General features: G+C 41.7%; 1 protein-coding gene across 1 annotated transcript in view; it reads right to left on the reverse strand.

The window, feature by feature from the left end:
• Window positions 1-25176, reverse strand: part of ALMS1 (ALMS1, centrosome and basal body associated protein) — a 126982-nt gene that overhangs the window by 91272 nt on the left and 10534 nt on the right. The window contains exons 6-10 of the mRNA XM_015571463.1: window positions 11787-11982; window positions 5616-5733; window positions 3761-4236; window positions 2089-2204; window positions 1848-1982 (exon numbers count right to left, since the gene is read on the reverse strand). Coding sequence (XP_015426949.1) covers window positions 1848-1982; window positions 2089-2204; window positions 3761-4236; window positions 5616-5733; window positions 11787-11982 — 1041 coding nt within the window. The remainder of the gene's footprint in view (window positions 1-1847; window positions 1983-2088; window positions 2205-3760; window positions 4237-5615; window positions 5734-11786; window positions 11983-25176) is intronic.

Here is a 25176-nt window from a genome sequence, read left to right on the forward strand (position 1 = left end):
AACTAATTGTTTTTGTCTTGCTGCTTTTAAGATTCTCTCTTGGTCTTTTCCTCTTGGCATTTTAATTATGATGTGTCTTGGTGTGGTCCTCTTTGGATTCCTTGTGTTTGGGGTTCTCTGCACTTTCTGGACTTGTAAGTCTATTTCTTTCACCAGGTAGGGGAAGTTTTCTGTCATTATTTCTTCGAATATGTTTTCAATATCTTGCTCTCTGCTCTCTTCTGGCACCCCCATAATTTGGATGTTGGTATTTTTGAAGTTGTCCCAGAGGCTCCTTACACTATCTTTATACTTTTGGATTCTTTTTCCTTTCTGTTTTTCCGGTTGGGTGTTTTTTGCTTCTTCGTATTTCAAATCTTTGACTTGATTCTTGGGATCCTCTAGTCAGCTATTGGGTCTCTGTATAATATTTTTTATTTCAGTCAGGGTATGCTTAATTTCTAGTTGGTCCTTTTTCATATCCTCAAGGGTCTCACTAGACTTATTGAGCGTCTTACTAAATTTATCGGCAGTCTCACAGATTTATTTAATCTCACTAAATTTATCGGCAGTTTCTAGAAAATTCTTGAAAAACCTTATAACTGTGGTTTTGAACTCTATATCCAGTAGTTTGCTTTCCTCCATTTCTGTCATTTGTGACCTGTTTCTTTGTCTCCGCATTTTGGCTGCTTCCCTATGTTGGTAGAGTGGCTTTCTGTTCCAGGTGACCAATAAGGCCCAGTGGCTCAGCCTCCCCAATTACCTGAGGTGGACACTCTTGGTGCACCCCTTTGTGGGCTGTGTGCACAATCTTGTTGTAGTTAAGCCTTGATTGTAGTTGGTATCACTGGGAGGAATTGACCTCCAGGCCAATTGGCTGTGAGAATCAGCGGTGTCTATGGTGGGAGAACTTCTGTGCTGGAGACACCCTTCTGGGGCAAGACTTGCTTCAGTGGGGCTTTGGTGCTCACTGAGTCTGCCCCCTGAGTGTGTCCCTTATGGATCTAAGGAATTGTAATCTGGATGGTCCACTCTGACCACTGGGTAAACTGACTCTTGGATCTCTAAGGAGGTGCTAATTTAGCCTCTGCCTAAGGCTACCCAGCAGGAGCTACAGAGAGAACTGCAGATTCCTCTACTATGTTTGGAGGTGCCCAGATGAGGCCCAGCTGTGAAGCAATGCAAGCTGCTGTGGGGTCTTGGGCCTTCTTTTGGATGTTCTGGGTCTCTCTGAACCAGCTGCAATTAGTTAGGTAATTTTAGATTGCAAAGGACCAGGTCATTCATATGCAAAAGCCTCTGCGCGCAGCTTGGGTGGGGTGGGGTCTCAGGGAATCAACAGGGTGGAGCAAACAGGTGTGGCTGATCCTCAGCCCTGCCCTAAGATGTCCCAGTTCTCATTGTTTTGCGGTAATCACTGCAAGCACCTCTGAGAGAAAGCCACCCTCAAGTTCTGCCCACTGCCAGACAGTCCAGTTTCTCCCCGTTTGAGTATGGGTCCCCAGAGACTCGCCCGGAACTGGCATTCAGAGTAGTCGGGAGCTTGTGTCTCCCTCCCGACTGAAAAAGACAGCCATGTCCTTAGTTGCCAGCCCTTTCCACGTGCGCCTCCGTACCTCTGCACTTTACTTCTGCACCTCCTCTGAGTCTCAGTGTGCTTTTCTTTTTCCTTCTGGTTGTAGAATTTCCACTTGGCCAGCCTTCCTGTGGTTCTGGATGATGTCCGTTTTGTCTTTTAGTTGTATTTTTGAAGTGGTTGTGCGAGGCAGCAATTTCCGGTGTTTACCTATGCTGCCATCTTGGTTTCTCTCCTCAACTGAAATATTTCTTTCCCTTCCCCATAAGAAATGTCAAATAGAAAAACTTACAGGCTCTTCCTCCGATGGTAGTTGTAAAGCAGATTGCCAAGGCAGGGAGACATCACAAATTTCTAGATCATCAAGCATATTTTCTAAACCTGCTAGCTCAATGCACTTCCCAGTCAAGTCACCTTGGTCACATATCTGGGAAATAGTAACAAGTAAAATAAAAACAAGTAACAATGCCATTTCCTGAAACAAAACTAGAAAAGACCATGTTTTCCCCAACTATCATTTTATTGTGTCTCACCTCTCTTTGTAGTTCAGATCTTTCATTGCATACAACAGCATTTTCATCTAGGCTATAGCATTCAATATCATCATCCAGAGAATAGATGTCAGATTCAGCCTTCCTCTGCAGGCCCTCTACAAAACAGGAGTCATTTTGCATAATTGTATGTATCGTAAAACTGGATTTGGCACCCATAGGCCAAGGAATTTCAGCTAGGCTTATGTCCGCTTTCAGCAATGTCTCCTGACCAACTGTAATTAATGATGCAGCACTCATCATTGGTAAAGTGCCTTATTACTTTGCATCATATGTCATCAAGTTTGCTGAAAAGCTGCTTCCTATATCTGCAGATGGACCTTCAATGACATGACTAGAATTTACATTCTTACCCAAAATATCGTTTGAGGAATCTGCAACTTCTTCAAAGGTTTGCTGCTTTAAATCTTGCGAAAACAAAGAATCTGAAGTAGATACTTCCAGTGGGTAAATAATTTTTGAAGATCCTGCCTTCTCTGCAAGGTCAAGAGCAGAAAAATACTTAATCTTCCCAATGGGAAGAAATGGTTCATTGTCTACATCACCCTGAAATAAAGCTGACTGTGTTTTGCAAAGACCAACAATCTAACTGTGAGATTTTTCACTTAAAGACACATATGACTTAATCTCTGGAATAAAAGAAAGTGGCTTAATGAACATTTACTGAGGAGCACTGGGGAATGATTTTATATTAGGAAACCAGTACAGGGAGGTAACATTATCATCACTTTTATGCAACAACGGCTTTGAAGCTTCTGGTTCAAACATGCTGGGAGTAGGATGATAGCATGAATGACTAAGTTTATCAACGAAACAGTTTTCATCTTTGTAATTTAATAGGAAAATATCTGAATGGTTTGGTTCACCTTCTTGGCTATCATTGTCACAGATTTATTGATGTCAGTTTGGATTTCATTTACTGTACTCTCTTCCTTGGAAATCTCAATAGAGGCAATAACTGCCTCAAAGGCTACCTTTGCAGTAGCATCAACATTTCTACCTCCAAAAGCAGCACTTGCCTTTTGGTTTCTTTCCTCTTGAAAATACAGTTGTTCTGTATCTCATCCAAGCTGGATGTAATAGTCTGAAGAGGACCACCAAAGAGGACATGATATCTACATAGAGGTATCATTTCCCCTGGAGAGAGTATGTGTTTTTGAAACTTTTAAGGAATTATCAGGAACTATAACATTCTCAATATATTCTACAGCTGAAGATCTGGGACACACCTCTGAAAATAATAAAGTACTGCTATTTTCCTTTAGTTCAAAACATTGAGATCATTCTTTTCCCAGACCTTCATTTCTTTAATAACACTCCAAAGAAACCATCTTTTGTTTCATCTCATTCTCAGCTGGAGCCCTTAAATACACATTCTCAAAATGACTACCAGACATCAAGGAAACCCTTTTCCCACTCTTTTCTAACAAGCAATGCAAGAAAGAATATGACATTTTATTATTAAAATGAGGAGCAATTTCAAGTGGAAAAGAAACATGATCCTTACTGACTAGACATGTTTCTGGATGGTGTGAAGCTCCCTGTTTGGTCCATGGCATAAATAAAAAGGGGGCATTAAAATTGTCACTCCCCTCAAGACTTTTATTTTTATCAACTGTATCAGATGAATCTGAGCAGGAATCATGGTCCTTACTGGTTAAATATTTTTCTGACTGCTGTAAAGCTTCCCGTTTCCAATAGTGCACATCTGAACAAGAAGCATCAAAACTGTCACTTTCTTTAGGAGTTACATATTTATCACTTGTATCAAATGAAGTTGAAAAAGAAAATTGATCTTTATCAGCTAAATTGGTTTCTGGCTTCTGTGTAACTTCTTGTATCTTCCATGACATATATGAACAAAGAGCACCATAACTATCAGAGTCTTTGGGCTTTTTCAGTTCATCAACTGTATAGGTTAAAACAGTCTCTTCTTTGGTTTCTTGCTCAGGATGTAAAAAAGAGCCCTGAGACTCAACATCTGTACTCCCTATAAGTGTGTGCTGAGATACATTAAAGCGACTGTTAACTAAGTCTGAAGCTATTTTTGAGGTTGCCTGGAATAAAGCTTCACTAACTTCCGCCGGTCGAGAAAACCCTTCAATGTCTTCGGACTTACCAGGAATTCCCCTGAAAATATACAATTAAAAAAAAAGGTTACATATTTAAAACATTTATTATTTTAAATACCAACATGAAAAAATACAAAATTGTTATGTCACTGATATCAAGGTTATTTCCACAATGTGTTGAAAAACAAAGTTATAATTTCAAATTTTTTTAAGATGACTAATGACTAAACAAGGCAAATTTTTATATAAATAGAAAAGTGCACTACCATCTGTGACCCTGATATTTTCTCAGGCTTCTCTAAAACAATACTGTCAAATATATGAATAATTTCATATTGGCAAAAAAATATTCTTTAAATGAAAATTTAAAATTCATTTAACCTGCGTTAGCTCTTTTGCTAGTCATTTATTATGTTCTTGAAAACCACTTAAGAAGTTATCTACTCCCCCCGATTCCACCCCCCCAAAAAAACTACAACAGTAATCTAATCATTGGCTGACTATTGTGTACAAAACACTTTTCATACAAGTAATTTAAAAGTAATATATAGCACAAGGGCACATCAGTAAACACCTAGTTTTTATTTTAAGGTGCTTTTTTTTTAAGTTCTAAAGAAGGAAAACTTATATTTTTGGATAATTCCAAATGTTTGAGAATTCCAAACATGTCTCCCATCATGACTATTCTTAAAGGATATTAATTTGGAATAATTATTAATTTGGACATGTTTGTTAGAAAAAATCTTATTACTTCATATTCACAGATATATGGTAAGGAAAGATAAGAAGGCTCATTCAATATTAGCTGACCAAAATGAGAGTGCCAAACAAGTTAGTGACCATGAAATAAATGCTTTTTACAAAATGGGATTGGGTGATGAAAAGCAAAAGGGGAGATTTATAAAAAGAAAAATCCAGTGTGCCTTCTAAATTAAAATATGCCTGAAAAGCTAGACTATATTAGAAATTATTTTTAAATACACTACAGTAAACGGGCTCATTTTTACATCTACATGTTATTATGCCAAACTGATATGCATCATGTCTTAACTTAGGAACATGTTACCTTCAGAGTGTGAGCTGAAACTATCTAACCCAGCCGTGGGCAAACTACGGCCCGTGGGCTGAATCCGGCCCATTTGAAATGAATAAAACTAAAAAAAAAAAAAAAAAAAGACCGTACCCTTTTATGTAATGATGTTTACTTTGAATTTATATTAGTTCACACAAACACTCCATCCATGCTTTTGTTCCGGCCCTCTGGTCCAGTTTAAGAACCCATTGTGGCCTTTGAGTCAAAAAGTTTGCCCACCCCTGATCTAACCCCTACCCCAAAGTCTCAACTTAGGCTGAAGTCATTAATATTAGTAACAACTAAGAACAAGAAAAGCAAGAGTAGAATGGTTACATGAAAATAAAAATAAAAAATCATACTACCTCAGAGGTGCAAAATCTAGTCCACTTTGGTGAAATATGGAATCAGGCCCAATCTCTTGGTCTTGTGTTAAACATGTCAGCAAAGGCAAATCAGGAGAAGCAAAGTTGTCTTGTAGGACTGCAAAGTTTCAAATATAAATATGTTGGAAATACTAAAAATAACTGCTTAGCACTCACATAATACTTTAAAGAATCTAAACATGCTGCCATCGGAAAATTTCTACAAACTTTACTATAACAACGTAACAGCAGCAGCAACTACCTGACAAGGTCCACGTACTAAACATACAGTATTTCACTTAACCCTCATGACAACCTTGAAGGATGGGTATCATTATAGCCATCTTATAGGTAAGGAAACATGATTACATAACTTAAGAAATATTAAGTAATTTGTCCACATTTAAAAAGCCTAAGTGGCAGAGTGAGATCTGAGCCTAAGCACTAACTTTTTTACAAGTGCTCTTAACCATTATGAGTGCTTCTTTCCATTGTATATCAAAGTGTTTTCCATGGGCTCCTGGGCATCCCTAAGACAATCTCAGGAGGTGCCAAGGGTCAAACTTATATTCAAAATAATATTAAGGCCCTGGTAGGGTAACTCAGTTGGTTGGTGTGTCATCTCATGCACCAAACGGTTGTGGGTTCGATTCCAGGGCAGGGCACATACCTGGCCGGGGTGCATACGGGAGGCAACTGACTAAATCCACATTAAACAAAAGGTCTTTAGAATCTTCAGTAACTTTAGCCGAAACCGGTTTGGCTCAGTGGATAGAGCGTCGGCCTGCAGACTGAAGGGTCCCGGGTTCAATTCCGGTCAAGGGCATGTACCTGGGTTGCGGGCACATCCCCAGTAGGAGGTGTGCAGGAGGCAGCTGGTCGATGTTTCTCTCTCATCGATGTTTCCAACTCTCGGTCTCTCTCCCTTCCTCTCTGTAAAAAATCAATAAAATATATTAAAAAAAAAAAAGAATCTTCAGTAACTTTAAAGTGTGTAAAATAGGCCTGTGACCAAAAAGTTTGAGAATTACTGATTTAAGGGGGAAAAGAACTGTTGTGAATTCCTGAATGCCAACCTAAGTAATTATTAGAATGCCCTTGAATGTATACTAAATATAAAGTCTGTATTCTCTTATAGTATTTACACAACTACAAAACAAAAAATTAAGCATCAATAGAAACAAATCTGTACAACCAACAGGATCTGTACAGCATCCTATTTAATATTAATTTAACTGGATGGGTGATATTTTACTAAAACTAAATGGTTCTGTCAATATGCATATAATTCTGTTGCTATAGTTTACTTAATTTCAGAATGCCCATAATACTGTACACCTTCCCTATCATAACTACCACACTCTTGTTTTAATCTTTAGTCTGTCTGCTTTCCACCTAGATTGAAAACTCCATGTCTGCTGTATTCACAGTGGTATCTTCAGTGCCTAGCAAAATACCTGCTATACTTAGTAGGCATTCAAAATAGAATTATTACTTATTTACTAAATGATTTAATTAAAAAAGAGAAACCTTTACCACCAAGGACCAACTGGCATGATTCCTCTTCGGCCTTTGCTTAGAGACTCAGTCTTAATCCTTCATAATCTAATTTCATAACCTTCATAAGTCCTCCAACCCTCTAAGAATCCTAAGGTCTTTTAACAAAGACCCCACATTTCCTCACATTTGGACACTGTAATAGCTTGGACCACTCTTTTTTGAGATATCTGTTTTGGCACTGGTTTTCAATATGACATTTGCCATTGGTGAGACTAATATACTCCACAATGACTATAGTATTCATGCATAACAAAACAGCAATTATAAAATTTCCTCGGTCATCAGATCCAGGGATCTGCTCTAATAATTTAAAATGTAAATGAGAAGCTAGAGCTATACAACTTAATGTTAGCAAAAGTTTTAGAAGCCAGACACACAATTCCCTACCCAAAGCTGAAATTATTTTATTAAAGAATTTTGCTTGACATTTTGCCATGACATAAGCTCACTTCTTTAAAAAAACATTTTGTTATTAATCTTTTTTAGAGAGAAACGGAGAGGGAGGGAGGGGGGAGGGGAGTTAGAGAGGAGGGGGGAGATAGAGAGGGGGAGAGAGGGCAAGAGAGGGTTCCATGTGAGAACGAAACATTGATGGGCTGCCTCCCTAATGTCCCTTACCAGGGATTGAGCCCACAACATAGGCATCGTGCCCACACCTGGGAATGGAACCAACAACCTTTCAGTGCAAGGAATGATGCCCAACCAACTGAGATACATGGGCCAGGGCTAAGCTCACCTTTTTACTGTTATACTAGAGGCCCTGTTCACAAATTTGTGCATGGGTGGGGTCCCAATAGGGGCTGTCTTGCCCAGTCCGGGGGAAGGGACCACAGGAGGTTGGCCGGCCGGGGGAGGTAGGCTGTGGGGGCACACTAACCACCAGGGGGCAGCTCCTGCATTGAGTGTCGACCCCTGGTCGTCAGTGTGTGTCATAGCTACCGGCCAGTCATCCAGGCTTTTATATAGATAGACTAGAGGCCCCATGCACGAAAATTTGTGCAAGAGTAGGCCTTCCCCCAGCTGCCAGCACTAGCTTCCGTCCAGCACCTGGGGCCCGGGCTTCCCATCTCCAGGCACCGGCAAGCACCCAAGACCGGGGCTGCTTCCCTCCTCCAGCCACCCGCAGGCAGGCACCCGGGACTCGGGCTGGGTTCCCTCAGGCTGTCCACAGGCACCCAGGATCCGGGCTGGCTTCCCTCCAGCTGAGCTTTGTCAGGAATGATGTTCGAAAGATGTCTGGTCTAATTAGCATATTACCCTTTTATTATTATAGACTAGTAGCCCAGTGCACAAAAATTTGTGCACTCGGGGTGAGGCGGAGGGGAGGGGTCAGACCTCTCAGCCCGACCTGCACCCGCTGTCATGTTCTTGGACCCCAGCCACTCCTGGCCTAGGCACAGGCCTACAGGCTTGGGGTGGCCTGGCTCCCGAGGCCCCATTTTATCAAGAGAACAAAGTTGGCGAGCAAGTAAATGAATGAGCAAGCAGCTACCTGTCAGGATAGTTCGCACTCCACTCTGGGCTGCCTGACGCAAACCCTGGGCAGTTCCCGCCCTGCTCCCAGCGGCCCCACTCCCCTCTCCCAGCTGTATGCACAGGGCAAAGGCGGCCCAGGTGTGCGTGTTGGCAGATTGGTGCATTAGCACCCGCCAACCCAGAATCCCCGAGGGAGGGCCGTTTGTGGGCTAAGCCGGTGGTGGATGGGTGCATTATCACCTGCCAGCCATGAATCCCCGTTGAGGGCCGTTTGTGGGCGTGTCCAGTGGCAGATCACTGTGGTCCCGCCGGCCAGCCCTGGGTCAGGTCCCATATGGGCTGCCTGCCGCCCCAGTCGCAGATAGCAGGCCCAGATGGCAGGGGGGCAGGCGGGATGGCGTTATCCCGCCCTGCCTGTAATATGCAAATTAACCGCCATCTTGGTTGGCAGTTAATTTGCATATCACCCTGATTAGCCAATGGGAAGAGTGTGAGAGGAACAGTTAATTACCATGTTTGTCTATTATTAGATAGGATAGCCTTTCCATTATTAAATGGCTCTAGTCCAGTGGTTCTCAACCTTCCTAATGCCGCGACCCTTTAATACAGTTCCTCATGTTGTGGTGACCCCCAACCATAAAATTATTTTCGTTGCTACTTCATAACTGTAATTTTGCTACTGTTATGAATCGTCATGTAAATATCTGATATGCAGGATGTATTTTCATTGTTACAAATTGAACATAATTAAAGCATAGTGATTAATCACAAAAACAACATGTAATTATATGTGTTTTCCGATGGTCTTAGGCGACCCCTGTGAAAGGGTCGTTCGATCCCCAAAGGGGTCGTGACCCACAGGTTGAGAACCACTGCTCTAGTTGAACGTTCTTTCTTATATCAATATCAAGTTTAAAACAACCCTATATATTCTCATTTTAACTTCCAGATTAGGATTAGCAAATCCTATAAAACTAGATGCCTGTTGCACAAAGAGATTCATGCAATAGGCCTTCCCTTCCCCTGGCTGCCGGCACTGGTTTGTCTCCGGCACCCAGGACCCAAGCCTTCAGTCTTCGCTGCTTTGGCCCGGAGCCTTGTCTTCGCTGCCTCGGCCCGGAGCCTTCAGTCTTCACTGCTTTGGCCCGGAACCTTCAGTCTTCGCTCCGCCACTTTGTGCCTTTGTATGCAAATTAACCACCATCTTTGTTGGGTTAATTTGCATACTCTCCTGATTAACTGGTGATAGCGGAGGGACAGTCAATTTACATGTTTGTCTACTGTCAGGTAAGATAAGAATATGCTAACTATCCACTGTGCTGTAACATCACGACCAATCTACAAGTGGTGGAGAGCTACAGGAGGGCGGGGCAGCGAGCTATGAGCAGCAAGAGGGCTACCAGCGGTGGCGGGCGGGTGGCCAGCTGAGGCAAGTGGCAGTGAGCTACTCACACATGGATTCGTGCGCAGGGCTACTAGTACTTTTATAAAAGGCCAGGTAGTAGATATTTTAGACTTTATTAGTCATATATGGTTTCTATCGCATATGCTTTTTTTGTTGTTTTTACAATCCTTTTAAAAATTCAAAAAGCATTCTTAGTTCATAAAAAATAAGGCCTTGACCTGTGGTCTGTAATTTGCACGCTCCTGCTGTACTACATTTAAATACTCATACATGATACTGTTCGTTTCTGTTTACTGGATTGTCTTCCCAAAAGAAGAGTTAGCTTTCATCTATATATTCCTAGCCTCAAAAACATACAATAGACACTTAGATATTTGTTAAGTAAGTGAATGAAAATAAGCTGCTTCCATTTTAGCATGATAACCGTTCGAAAACATGATCATAGCAAAGCCTTTTTTCATCTACTGTCATAGCCATTTCCTCCCACAAAGAAACACTAATGTTATCAACATATTTCTTAAAATGTGAAACTAAAATTAAAGTTGAGTTTGATGATCCACATCACAGAATTCATTGGCACTAATATTTTGATTTAGATAGCATTAGTTTATGTTTGTTAAGACCTTAAATTAACTCCTATTCATGCTCCTTTAAAAAACTCTTAACTGCACAGTTGAACCCATTTCTTTGACAAAAGCAAATTCTTAAAACTGTGGAGCTGTATTTTCTTTTCAACTTTTGAAAACAAAATCTGAGGAAAGGAAGAACAAAGAAATATTTGTCTGAATTACAATTTAGGCATGAAAAAAGTTTAAATTACCATATTTGTTTAGCATTTTTATATATCTGTAATGATCCAAAGTAGTAAAAGTACAATTTATTCTATCTCCTACTTTGGTGATTTGAGAGGTAAAGTATTCCTTTTGTAAAGAGCTAATAAATCAGTTCCATATACAACAAGCAATAAGATCTACCTCAAACAAGTCATTTAACCTCTGTATCCAAATTTTTGGTTCTGGAAACTGAGAATAATAACAAATGCCATAATCAATTCTAAGAATCTAATGAGGTAAACATGAACTTTTGCTTTTTTGGGTTGTATTTTAAGGAGTATGGGTCTCCATTGCCAAGTAGTCAAAGGATAACACAGACCCTAGCGAGTTTGGCTCAGTGGATAGAGTGTCGGCCTGTAGACCAAAGGGTCCCAGGTTCGATTCCAGTCAAGGGCATGTACCTCAGTTGCAGGTTCCTCCCTGACCTGGGACCTGGTTGGGACTCATGCAGGAAGCAACCAACTGATGTGTCTCTCTCACATCGATGTTTCTCTCTGTCTTTCCCGCTCTCTTGCATTCTCACTAAATATCAATCGAAAAATATCCTCAGGTGAGGATTAAAAATAAAAAATAATAATAATAATAAAGGATAACATGGTTTACGCCAAGAAAAAAAAATCCACAAATTCAGGACTGAGAAGGTGTACCTACTAGAGAGAAAGTTATCAACTTTCTGCCTTCTGTGAGCAATAGAGTATAAAATGAGGGGCAGCTGCACATTTAACATAACTACACAAGCTGTGGAAACCAGAAATAAGCTAATATCTTTGAGTATATCTTTACAGAACTCCTTAACTCAAGAAAGGATTTAAATGAAGGACTTGCAATCTGCCAAAAGTAAATATTTTATAAATGTGAGGTATGAGTACTATTTTAAAGGAAAAAAAGAGGCCTTACCTAGCAATGGAGAACAAAAGAGACCTCTGTTGTGTTTCTTTACTTGATTTTCTGATTGGGTCAATACACCCTCCTCCACAGAGAGGAAGTCTGCCGCATCTGTCTCTTCCTCTCTCACATTAAACCTGGTCTGAGATGTGTCCGAGGTGTGGGAAGAGTACATTTCTTGAGGAAGAAAATGCCAAGATTCTGTTCTCTAAAACAATAATTTTGAAGGAAAATGTACTAAGTTATTAACTGAATTAACATACTTATTAACATTTGTATTAAAATGTCCACTCACATAGCTTCCCATTTGATAACAATCTCATCAAAGTTTATAAAAAGTAAAGCTTTCCTTTCTATTTTTCCCAAAATTAGCTATATTTTAGACCTCTTTCCCATTACTACTTATCTCTTAATTTAAATCTGCCAGTGAATCTTGAACAGTTAGTTCTCATCATTAAGAGAGTAAATTTGGGCCCTGACTGGTTTGGCTAAGGGGATAGAGCGTTGGCCTGTGGACTCAAGGGTCCTGTGTTTGATTCCGGTCAAGGGCATGTACCTTGGTTGCGGGCACATCCCCAGTAGGGGGTGTGCAGGAGGCAGCTAATCGATGTTTCCCTCTCATCAATGTTTCTAACTCTCTATCCCTCTCCCTTCCTCTCTGTAAAAAAATCAATAAAATATATATATATTTTTTAAAAGAGTAAATTTGAGCCTGATCCCGTGTGCCTCAGTGGTTGAGCATCAACCTATGAATCAGAAGGTCAGGGTTCAATTCCTGGTCAGGCCATATGCCCAGATTGCATACTCTATCCCCAGTAGGTCAATTCTTCTGAGTGACACCAACAGCAATCAAGGCTCAACTACAACAAGACTGTGCATAAGCCCACAAAGGGATGCACCAAGAGTGTCACCTCAGGTGATTGGGGAGGCTAAGCCACTGAGCCCTATAGAACACCTACTACACAGGGCCACTCTATCAACTCAAGGAGACTTAGCAGCTACCCAATATATAGAAACAAACACAGGGAAGCAGCCAAAATGCAGAGACAAAGAAACATGTCACAAATGAAAGAAATCGAACTACTAGATATAGAGTTCAAAACCAGTTATAAGGTTACTCAAGAATCTTCTAAAAACCTCCAGGGAACTTAGTGAGACCTTCAAAGACCTTTGTGAGAATGCCAAAAAAAAAAATGGAAAAGGACCAGTCATAAATTAAGCATACACTGACTGAAATAAATAATATACAGGAACGGGTTGAGTGAACTGTGACTCTTCCAGTCTCAGCGATCTATAGAAAAGCTGGAGTCTTTGATATCAATGTAGGGAATGTAATATATTCATTAGAGATAAATTATGGTCTGGCTGGGGTTGACTACATGGGGGTCACTGACCCAACGATGTCTCTGAACACACACTTTGTGGCCAGATGTGTTTTGTGTGCGTGCGTGAATCCTCACCAGAGGATATGTTTTACTGATTTTAGAGAGAGAAGGGAGGGGGAGAGAGAGAGAAACATCGATGTATGAGAGAAATATCCACTGACTGCCTCCCGAATGTGCCCCCACCAGGACGAAACTCATAACCTAGGTAAGTGCCCTGACGGGGATCCAAACTGCAACCCTTCAGTGTACGGGAGGATGCTCCACCGAGTGAGCCACACCAGCCAGAGCAGCAGGTTCATTCATCACAAAACCCACAGCTTATGGCTGCAGCTGCTGAAGGACGGGAGTGTGACCTGCATCCTTCCAAGTTCTCTGTCACTAGCCAGGTAGTCAAGCCAGCAGAATGAGAACCAGGAAAAGAACCACGGTTCACCAAGGCCGCGGCCACTGCGAGGAGCAATGGGATTCTCCAGGGACCAGCAGGGGCCAACGCACCTGCATCCTATGCACATGAGACCACACTGATGGTGGGCTCCCTGGCTGGAGCAGACCCTCAAGCTCGCCCAGATCCCAGGAGAGAGAAAATCAAGTGGCATTTCCAGGACCAATGCCTGGCAGCCCGGAGCAGCCCGGGGGAAACACGCCTTCTATTCCTTACGTACAAGGATCATTCCCATCTCGGAAATCCTAAAGACCCTGCCGGTGGCATCCCACATCGGGATGGGGACCTGCCAAGACCCCGGGTGGAAGCTCCCGCGGCCCCTGCCCCTGCCCATGCGAGCGGGGCTGGGGCCTCAGGGCACCAGGAAGATGCCTGCGGGGAAGGCCTCACTGACCCGGGACATCCCGGCAGCTGCACTCCCACCCCGGTCCTCAGGGGAAGAGGCCTTGGGCCACGTAGCCCACTCTGGTTGGATGCTCCGAGGCCAGGAAGCAGCGCCTCACCCAGGAAAGTGGGGAGACTGGAGGTGCGCGAGGGCTGATTCCTGTCCTGGGGTCTCACAACCCGGCCTGGGACTCGCTGGATGCCCGAACTTCAATCGTTCCGGGGAGGCGAGAAGGCCCGGCCCCAGGGGTGGTGCAGGAAGGAAGCAAGGAGGGAACCGCGGCTCGCTGGGTGCTTGGGCCCCAATGACCGTGCGCCCAGAGAGGCCTTCCGCCCCGCTTGATTCCGCGCCCCTCTTCGGAGGAGCCAGACCCAAATGAGGTCACTCCTGACCCAGGGGGCTCTGCTCGCCCAGGGGGTGACATGGCATCGCAAGAGGACACGGTCCTGGTCCTGACGCTGGGGGTGGACAGGTTCTTGGCGTGCAATCCTGGGGACAGGTCGCGGCGCAGACAGACGGATCTGGGAGGGAGGTGGAAGCCACGCGAAAGGGGAATCTGTTGCTGAAGACCAGGTGTGAGGCCTCCACAAGAAGGTCACAGGCGGGTGTGAGGCTATCTGTGCCAGGGGACGCAGGAGGCTCAGACACAGAAGGATCGTGCCACAGCCGTAATCCAGAGAGTGAAAGGAGAAGGTCTGCAGACCTGAACTCCATGGGAAAATCATTTTCTAACCACTTCGTGCAGCTTGGACATTAGGATGAGGTGATAGGAAGCTACCGCACAGTGGAGAATCAACTAAGTGTGCTGAGGATCACGTGGTGAAAATTGAGGAGGAGGACCAAGATCCCAGGCACTGAGTGCCCACCATGGAAGGGAAGCTTAAGCCAGCAAAGGAGGAGATGTCTCAGGCCTGAGCAAGGCCCAGGGGAGGCCTTGGCCATTCATGGAGCCTGCGGAAGGGGCACGTGCACATCCACTCGCTGGAAAAGACCACCGAGCAGAGGACTAAAGAAAACTATGAACTGATCAGACTCTGGGATGACCTCATTTCCAAACTGGAGAAGATCTGATGTGTGCGCCCCTGGCCAGTGCGGGCCCTCTCTCCTGTCCATCTGTCTGACGCTCTTAGGTTTCATGCTTTCTTCTCTCTCATTACCTCAACTGGTTTTGAGATTACATTGCTTTAAAAAGAAGACCAAAATTTCCCTTAAGTTAAAAAGAGACCAAAATGGTGGTTGGGATATTGGACATTGGTTCTGGGTATCCAAAGCCTTTATGATACAATTAGAAGCCTGATGCATGAAAATTCGTGCAAGAGTAGGCCTTCCTTCCCTGGGCTGCCAGCACCGGCTCTTCTCTGGCACCTGGGTCCGGGGATTCCCTCCTCTGGCCGCCAGCAGGCACCTGGGACCCAGGCTGGCTTCCCTTGCACTCCTGCAGGCACCTGGACCAGGCTGCTTCCCTTCCACCCTAGCTTCATCAGGAAGGACGACTGGAATAACATCTGATCTAATTAGCATATTACCCTTTTATTATTATAGATTAGCCTAATATGCTGCTCTGATCCTTAGTCTCTATCCATTCTTTTTTTAAAAAAAAAAATAGAGATTTTTGTTGATTTCAGAGAAGAAGGGAGAGGGAAGGAGAGATGGGAACATCAGTGGTGAGCGAGAGTCATTGACTGGCTGCCTTCCGCAGGCCTCCCACTTGGGATCGAGCCCTCACCCGGAGCATGTGCCCTTGACCAGAACCGAACCTGGGACCCTTCAGTCCACAGGCCAACCTCTGTCCACTGAGCCAAACCAGTTAGGGCTGTAGCCATTCTTAAAGTGAAGTAAACCTCATGACTGGTAAGCCTGTAAAAAGAAAAAGAATAATATACAGGGATTCAACAGTAAACTAGAGCAGTGATGGCGAACCTATGACACGCGTGTCAGAGGTGACACGCGAACTCATTTTTTAGGTTGATTTTTCTTTGTTAAATGGCATTTAAATATATAAAATAAATATCAAAAATATGTCTTTGTTTTATTATGATTGCAGATATAAAAAAATTTCTATATGTGGCATGGCACCAGAGTTAAGTTAGGGTTTTTCAAAATGCTGACACATTGAGCTCAAAAGGTTCGCCATCACTGGACTAGAGGATCCCGAGAATCAGGTCAATGATTTGAAATATGAGGAAGCAAAAATCACCCAACCGGAAAAACAAAAAGAAAAAAAATCCAAAAATATGAAGATAGTGTAAGGAGCCGCTTGGACAACTTCAAGCGTACCAACATCCAAATTATGGGTGTGCCAGAAGAAGAAGAGAGAGAGCAAGATATTAAAAACCTACTTGAAGAAATAATGACAGAAAACGTCCCCTACCTGGTGAAAGAAATACACTTACAAGTACATGTAGCTCGAAGAACCCCAAACAAAAGGAACCCAAAGAGGACCACATCAAGACATATCATAATTAAAATGCCAAAGGCAAAAGACAAAGAGAAAATCTTAAATAAGAGAAAAACAGTTAGTTACCTACAACGAAGTACCCATACGACTCTCAGCTGCTTCTCAACAGAAACTATGCAAGCTGGAAGGGAGTGGCAAGAAATATTCAAAGTGATGAATAGCAAGAACCTACAACCAAGATTACCCAGCAAAGCTATCATTTAGAATTAAAGGTCAGATAAAGAGATTCACAGACAAGAAAAAGCTAAAGTAGTTCATCACCAATAAACCACTATTATATGAAACTAGAGGCCCGGTGCATGAAATTCATGCACTGGGGGTGGGGGTGGGGAGGAGCCCCTCAGTCTGGCCTGTGCCCTCTCGCAGTCCGGGGCCACTCGTGGGATAGCAGGCAGTCAGATATCCCTCTCACAGTCCAGAGCTCTTGCAGTCTGGGACCCCTCACTTCTTACCTCCCACCTGCAATTGAGGTGGAAGAGGATCCCGTCACTGCTGCTGCACTTGCCAGCGGTGAGCCCGGCTTCTGGCTGAGCAGCACTCCCCCTGTGGGAGTGCACTGACCACCAGGGGGCAGCTCCTGCATTGGGCGTCTGTCCCCTGCTGGTCAGTGCATGTCATAGTGACCAGTCGTTCCGCTGTTCAGTCGATTTGCATATTAGTCTTTTATAATATAGGATAATGAAGGGTATTCTTTAAAAAGTGGAAGAAGATAAAGGTAAAGATAAAAAATTATGAACAACAAAGTGACAACAAATACATATCTATCAACAAGTGAATCTAAAACTCAACTGAATAACAACTCTGATGAACAGAATAAACTGGTGAATGGAATAGAATCAGGGCATGGAAATGGAACAGACTGATGATTCTCAGAAGGAAGAGGGTCTGGGGGCGGGGAGCGTGTGGGAAGAGATTAGACAAAGATCTTATATGCATGTATGCATTACCTATGGACTCAGACTATAGGGTGACGTCAGCCTGGGGTGGGGTGGGGTGGAAACTAGGTGGAGGGGAGCTATGGGTGGAAAAAGAGGGACATCTGTAACAATCTCAACAATAAAGATTAATTTTTTTAAAAAAGAAACATGGTGGATAAGGTCACTGGGCCCTGGGTGCCGGAGGAAAACTGGTGCTGGCAGCCAGGGGAAGGAAGGCCTATTGCACAAATCTCTTCATGCAATAGGCCTCTAGTCAACAATAAAGATTAAAAAACAAACAAAACAAAAAACCAAATTTTTACATGATGAAATCTTATAATTATAACTGAAAAAGAAATTCCAAACCTAAAGCCACAATATTCTCTATATGTGACTACTTTACTGAGTTCTTATTAGCTGTGTCAGTTTCTAGTGTACTCTGCTTCTCTCAATAACATTATATCCATGAAGAGTGACACATTTGTCTCTTTCAAATGGCATGATTCAGCAATGCTTCTAAAAATATCTATGGGAAGGATCGATTTTTCCTACTTTGAATTCATCATAGGAAGATATTAAAATACTAATAAACATTAATAAGTAAATAAAAATAATACATAATAAAAACTAGTAAAAATAACTAGAAAAAATGAAATTTAAACGATATGAGGCCAAAATAGAAGCCCAAATATTTCTAATTCTAAAAAACATAAAATCACCCTATCAAAATGCTATAAAAGTTTCTAAACACTTCATCTCAATTCTTTACTTATCTCTTGAGAAACTAGTAATAAGATTTTCATGGACTGGCACCAATCCATAGACCTTAGTAATAACTTTTTTAAAGTTTTAATAAAAGTACTTATTTATTTATTTTTGTTTGTTTGTTAATCCTCTCACAGGGATTTTTTTTTTTTTATCCTCACTTGAGAATATTTTTCCACTCATTTTAGAGAGAGTGGAAGCGAGAGGGAAAGACAGAGAAACATCAATGTGCAAGAAACTGATTTGTTGCCTCCTGCACACTGAGATCTGTGCCCTTGACTGGAATAGGTACAGACTTTTTTTTTTTTTGAAGCCATAAGATAAAAATTTGGGTACATAATGGGGTTATAGTTTTAGTGGTAGGAAGACACTAAAGTTTCATCTTTTGCTCTTCACTTATTGCAGTAGGAGATGAAATCATCAACTGAAAAGGAGGAAGGCGAGTTCAGTAGTTCTGAGAAGGAATAAGGAGTCATTTTATAAAGTCAACTCACCAGGAAAATATAGTAGGATTTCCAGGAAATGCCTAGTGCCCTTGTGGTTTAATGTCATCAATTTAAAGGAAAACCTGCCTGGATATATGCTTTCTTCAGCAATGCCCTGCTGCTTAGATTCAGAACAAGAGAAGATTCAACCAGAACTGAGCTTTTGCAAAGCAAATAGGATAGTGGGAGAAAAGGACAAGAAAGTTAGAGATGTTTGCAAGGTAGTGATTATAAGGACAACTATGAACTCTCAGAGCAGTAAAGAGGGAAATATGCCGAAACCGGTTTGGCTCTGTGGATAGAGCATCGGCCTGCGGACTGAAAGGTCCCAGGTTCGATTCCGGTCAAGGGCATGTACCTGGGTTGCGGACACATCCCCAGTAGGAGATGTGCAGGAGGCAGCTGATCGATGTCTCTCTCTCATCAATGTTTCTAACTCTCTATCTCTCTCCCTTCCTCTCTGTAAAAAATCAATAAAATACATTTTTTTAAAAAAAGAGGGAAATATAAGAAAGGAATTATAAAAAATTTAAGTGTGATAGGGTAGTTGTTTTCATGAAGTTAACGAAATTATTGCAGTCGAGGATCTAGAGTAGAGTAAGTGATCTGTAGAGGACACAGGATGGGCAGGGGAACAAATAGATACATCTCTTAGCAGTAATGAGAAATAAAACTGGGACCCGGCTCAAACCATGGTCAAGGGATGAGAGATGTGTCAGGCACTAGAGATGTTGTAGAGAGAATCACAATATGACTGGAATGCCCCTGCTTTAAATCCCTTTATTAGACTATTCCTTGTAGAATGGAGTGCTTTCAAAAGAAAAAAAATAAAATTAATCATTCTCATATTTCTTTTATTTTCAGGTATTAAAATGTAAAAAACATATTTCTAATAGCAATTTGATGCTATATATTTGACTAATTTATTCAGCATAGAAGGGAATGAGATATTTTGGGATATCAAAGGTTTATGTTCCATAATCCCCTAACCAGTGGTCAGAAAACTCATTAGTCAACAGAGCCAAATATCAACAGTATAACGATTGAAATTTCTTTTGAGAGCCAAATTTTTTAAACTTAAACTATACAGGTAGGTACATTGTTATTAACTTAATTAGGGTACTCCTAAGGCTTAGGAAGAGCCACACTCAAGGGGCCAAAGAGCCGCATGTGGCTCGAGAGCTGCAGTTTGCCGACCACTGCCCTAAGCTATAGATAAGTAATGTTAATATTTTAGAATATTTCTCTCATTCTTTTCTCAGTATATAGTTGTAACACTGATATAAGGTAGTGGAGAGTTGTTTATCTCTTTTTTTCAGAGAGGATGGGAGAGGGAGAGAGAGATAGAAACATCAACGATGAGAGAGAATCTTTGACTGGGCACCTCCTGTACATCCCACCCCCTACTGGGTATCAAGCCTGCAACCCAGGCATGTGCCCTTGACCAGAATCAATCCCAGGACCCTTCAGCCCACAGGCCGACACTCTATCCACTGAGCCAAACTGGATAGAGCATGAGGATATTTTTTCCTTTTTAAGAGTGGAAGGGAGGGAGGGAGAGAGAGAGAGAGAGAGAGAGAGAGAGAGAGAGAGAGAGACAAAAACATCGATGTGAGAGACACACATTGACTGACTGCCTCCAGCACAAACCCTGACCCAGGTCAGGGACTGAACCTGCAACCTGGATAAGTGGCCGTGAATAGGAATCAAACCTGAGACCCTCAGTGCACAGGCCCACGCTCTAACCGCTGAACCATGCTGGCTAGGCCTATTTTATTTCTTTTTTAATTGTTGACATTACTACAATAAATTTATATTGTAACATCACCTTTCTTATTTGGCAGTGGTAGATCAAATTTTTAATCATATTTGCAAGCAGTCTTTAACATACTGTCATATATAGTTGTATTAAGATTAATGAGCATCTGTGCCATCTAGGGCAGGACTGGTGGTTAGAGCATCAGCCTGTGTACCTGAGATTCTCGGTTTCAATTCCCAGTCAAGGGCAGGTCCTGGGTTGCAGATTCGATCCCATTTGGGAGTGTACAGGGGGTGGGGAGTACAGCACAACCAACTGAAGTGTCTCTCTCATATCAATGTTTCTCTGTGTCCACCTCCCTCCCTCCCTTTCACTCTTTCTAAAGCAGTGGTTCTCAACCTTCCTAATGCCTCGACCCTTTAATATAATTCTTCATGTTGTGGTGACCCCCAACTTCACTGTTACAAATTGAACATAATTAAAGCATAGTAATTAATCACAAAAACAATATGTAATTATATATGTGTTTTCCGATGGTCTTAGGCAACCCCTGTGAAAGGGTCGTTCGACCCCCAAAGGGGTCGCAACTCACAGATTGAGAACCACTGCTTAAAGCAACCAATGAAAAAAATATCATTGGATGAGGAATAACAAAACAAAACAAAAATAGATTAATCAGCCCTAGCTAGTTTGGCTCAGTAAATAGAGTGTTGGCCCTCAGACTTTAGGGTCCCGGGTTCAATTCCAGTCAAGGGCACATTCCCCAGTTGCAGGCTCGATCCCCAGTAGGGGGTATGCAGGAGGTGGCCAATCAATAATTCTCTCTCATCACTGATGTTTCTATCTCTCCCCCTCTCCCTTGCTCTCTGAAATAAAAAAAGATATATTAAAAAAGGCATTCCCAATTTATGCCAATTTTTTAAATTTCCTTCCTATATGTTATTCTCCCACTTTCATTCTCTGTGAATCATTTCTCTCACCATGCAAAGACACTTGCATAATTTCCTATTATAAAATACTACAGGCCCGAAATTCGTGCCTGGGGGCCGAGGGGGAGGGCCCTGAGCTCAGATTGTGAGACGGCACAGGCCAGGCCGAGGGACCCCACCGGTGCATGATATGGGCTGGGGAGAAACACGGGAGGTTGGCCGGCCAACGAGGGACTGCAGGAGGGATCTAGGGTGTGTCCAGCCATCTTGTGTCTTATTCAGTCCCAATCAGCCAGAACCCAGCAAGCTAACGTACTGGTCAAGTGTCTGGTGGTCAATGCATGTCATAGCGAGCGTTTGAATGGCCTTAGCATATCATTAGCATATTCTACTTTGATTGGATGAAAGGCAGACCGGACACTTAGCATATTAGGCTTTTATTATATAGGATTTTTTAAAAAATCTCTGTTCAGCATTACTTTTATTTCTACATATTTTGTTGCTATGTCTCTATCACACAATGAGTCCTGTATAATACCTTTTCAATCAGTACCAAAAGGCTTTTCAATCTCTAAATATTTTGACATTTGTGTGCAGGAAGGGCACATAAGCAGTTGAATAAAACTGGACATATAAATTTGGGATTTTTAAGTATAAAGCCCTGGATTTAGATGAGTACCATAACATCCCAACACTTCAAGCAGAAGGAAAAAAACTCAAATGTGTACTGGGCAGGGAGGTAAACAGAATTCAGTAAATCTGCCTGAAACTAGAGCATGATGGGACTTGTAGTCAACTATGCACTGCACACACACCTTAAGTGTTCTATTTCAAAAATTTTAAAACATTGTGCCAAAACAATGTTTCTGCAAACTACATTTGGGTCATATTCAGTTCCACAGCTTACATTCTTTGATTCTGGGGTTTAAAGGGGAAGATAAAGCAGCAAAGAAAGCTGAAAAAGAATAAATAGGTAGAGGAGTAGAAAGAAAACCAGGAGGAGCCAAGAAATTATTTTTAAGAACATATGCAATGGTTAACAGTTTCAAATGCTAGCTATTGCATGCACCTAAGATAAAGTCAGAAAAGTGTTCACTCTATTCAGCTACATAAACGTTGTTGGTAACACTTGCTTTCACAGAGTTGAGATCAAAACACAAAGTATATCAAGTAGAAGAACAAGTTGATCCCAGCCAGTAATATAGAGCATATGTAGTTGGCCCTTGAACAATACCCGAGGATTAGAGGCACCAACCTCTCTGCACAGTCGAAAATCTGCTATGACTTCTGACTCCCCCAAAACTTAACTAACTTCAGTACCCACAGGGGATTAGGTCCAGGATCCCTGTGGATACCAAAATCCATAGATGGTCAAGTCTCTATACAAAATGGCATAGGTCAATGCATACACTCAGCCTTCTGCATCAGAGAACTCTCAACCACGGGTTAAAAACAGTACAGATATTTATGAAAAAATTCTGCCCAGCTGGTGTGTGCCCAGTGGTTGAGCATCAACCCATGAACCAAAAGGTCACTGGCTCAATTCCCAGTCAGGGCACATGCCCAGGTTGTAGGCTCGATCCCCACTGTGGGGCATGCAGGAGGTAGCTGATCAACGACTCTCCTTCATTATTGATGTTTCTATCTCTCTATCCCTCTCCCTTCTTCTCTGAAATCAATAAAAATATAATTTTTTTAAAATTCCATGTATAAGTGAACCCACACAGTTCAAACCTGTGTTTTTCAACAGTAATCTGTATATTAAAAAAAGAAAAAATACAGTTTATATGATTGTCAATATAGAATATTCTAAAGGATGTACAAAAAAGCTACTACTAGAACTAGTAAATGAGATTATCAAGGTCATAGGATATAAGGTCAACATAGAAAGTCAATAATAGCCCAACCAGCATGGCTCAGTGGTTGAGCACTGACCTATGAATTTGGAGGTCACAGTTCGATTCCTGTCAGGCCACAAAATAACACTCTAACCGAGCCACCCAGCCAGGACAGAAAATTGAAATCTTAAAAAATACCAGTAAGTCTAACAAAATGTGGGCTAAGTTTGGCACACTAAAAACAATAAAACACTAATGAAGAAATTAAAGATCTAACCCTGGCTGGTATGGCTCAGTTGGTTGGGTACTGTCTCTTACACCAAAAGGTTGCTGTTGGGTTCCTGGTCAGGGCTTATACCTAGATTGCGAGTTCGATCTCCAGTAGAGGGAATGCAGGAGGCAGCAGATTGATGTTTTGCTCTAGCGTCAATGTTTTTCTCTCTCTCCCTCCCACTCTCTCTAAAAATAAACAAAAACATTTTTTTTAAAAAATCACAAATTCCTCTAAAAAAAAAAAAAAGAAATTAAAGACCTAAATAAAACTATTGTGTTTGTGGATTAGTGAACTAAATATTAAGATGTCAAATCTCTGTAAATTAATGTATAGACTCAAGGCAATTTAATCAAATCGCAGCAGGCTATTTTACTAGAAATTGTCAAGCTTATTCTAAAATTTATATAGAAATTCAAATATCTAGCATAAACAAAACCATTTTTAAAAAGAGAAACAAAGTGGGAGCACTCACACTACCTAATTTCAAGACAGTTCAGTAATTAAGAGGGTGGTATTGGCATGAGGAAAAGACAAATAAACCAACAGAAAGAGACCTGCACATATATTTCAAACATGAGTATTACTGCTATCTAGTGGGAAGAAACCAAGGATGCTGCTAAACATCTTACAATACCCAGGACAGCCCACACAATAAAATATTATCTGGCCTAAAATGTCAAAAGCAGCAAGGTTGAGAAACCCTGTTCTAACAAAAAATATAGGAGAAAATCTTTGTGACCTATGATTAGGCCAAAATTTCTCAGGTAGGATACAAGAAGTATAAACCACCAAAAACCAAAAATCAATAAACCAACTCCATCAAAATTAAAATTTCTGCTCTTTGAAAGAGAGATAGGAAAATACAAAGAAAAAACACAGACTGGGGGAAAATATTTGCAAAACACATATCTGATAAAGGACTTGCATCTAGAATATATAAAGAACTCTCAACATTCAATAAATGGAACACATCGGCAAGAAAAAAAAAGGGGAACAGACTTACATAGATACTTCACTGCAGAGGACAGATGGAGCCCTGGTGCTATGGCTCCGCTGGTTGGGTGCCCTTCCATGAACTGAGAGGGTGCCAGTTCAATTCCCAGTCAGGGCACATGCCTGGGGTTCTGGGCTCAATCCCCAGAAGGAGGCATGCAGTAGGCAGCTGATGTTGCCCTCTCACATCAATGTTTCTGTTTCTCTCTCTCTCTCTCTCTCTCTCTCTCTCTCCCTTTCCCTCTAAAAATCAATTTAAAAAATCTTAAAAAGAAACAAGAAACATGGATGGCGAATAAGTACACAAAAAGTGCACAATATTATTAGTCATTAGAAAAATGCATATTAAAACCACAATGACACACCATAATACACCTAGAATGGATAAAATTTTAAAAACTGATTAATACCAAGAGCTCAAAGAATGCAAAGCAACTAGAACTCTCATACACTATGGAGTATGTAAAATGGTACAGTCACCTAGAAAAACAGTTTTGACACTTCCTTATAACGTTAGATAATCACCTGTAAATATTTAACCATTGAGTAAGGGTTTATTTTTCCTCCAACAAATATATACAAGTTCTTTTCCTATCTGCTCATAATTTTTCCATTTCTTCTAAGTTTATGATTATGTTCTAAATTAATGGTTTTCAAAATGGGGTCTGAGGCTCTCTGGGGGCTACTGACATCTTTTAGTGACCACTATTCAGTGATCCCCCTTTTCTAACTACATTTGTGAGCCTCCCTTTTCTAACTACATTTCTATGTA

This window comes from Myotis davidii, unplaced genomic scaffold, assembly GCF_000327345.1.
Source record: "Myotis davidii unplaced genomic scaffold, ASM32734v1 scaffold247, whole genome shotgun sequence".
Taxonomy (NCBI): Eukaryota; Metazoa; Chordata; class Mammalia; order Chiroptera; family Vespertilionidae; genus Myotis; species Myotis davidii.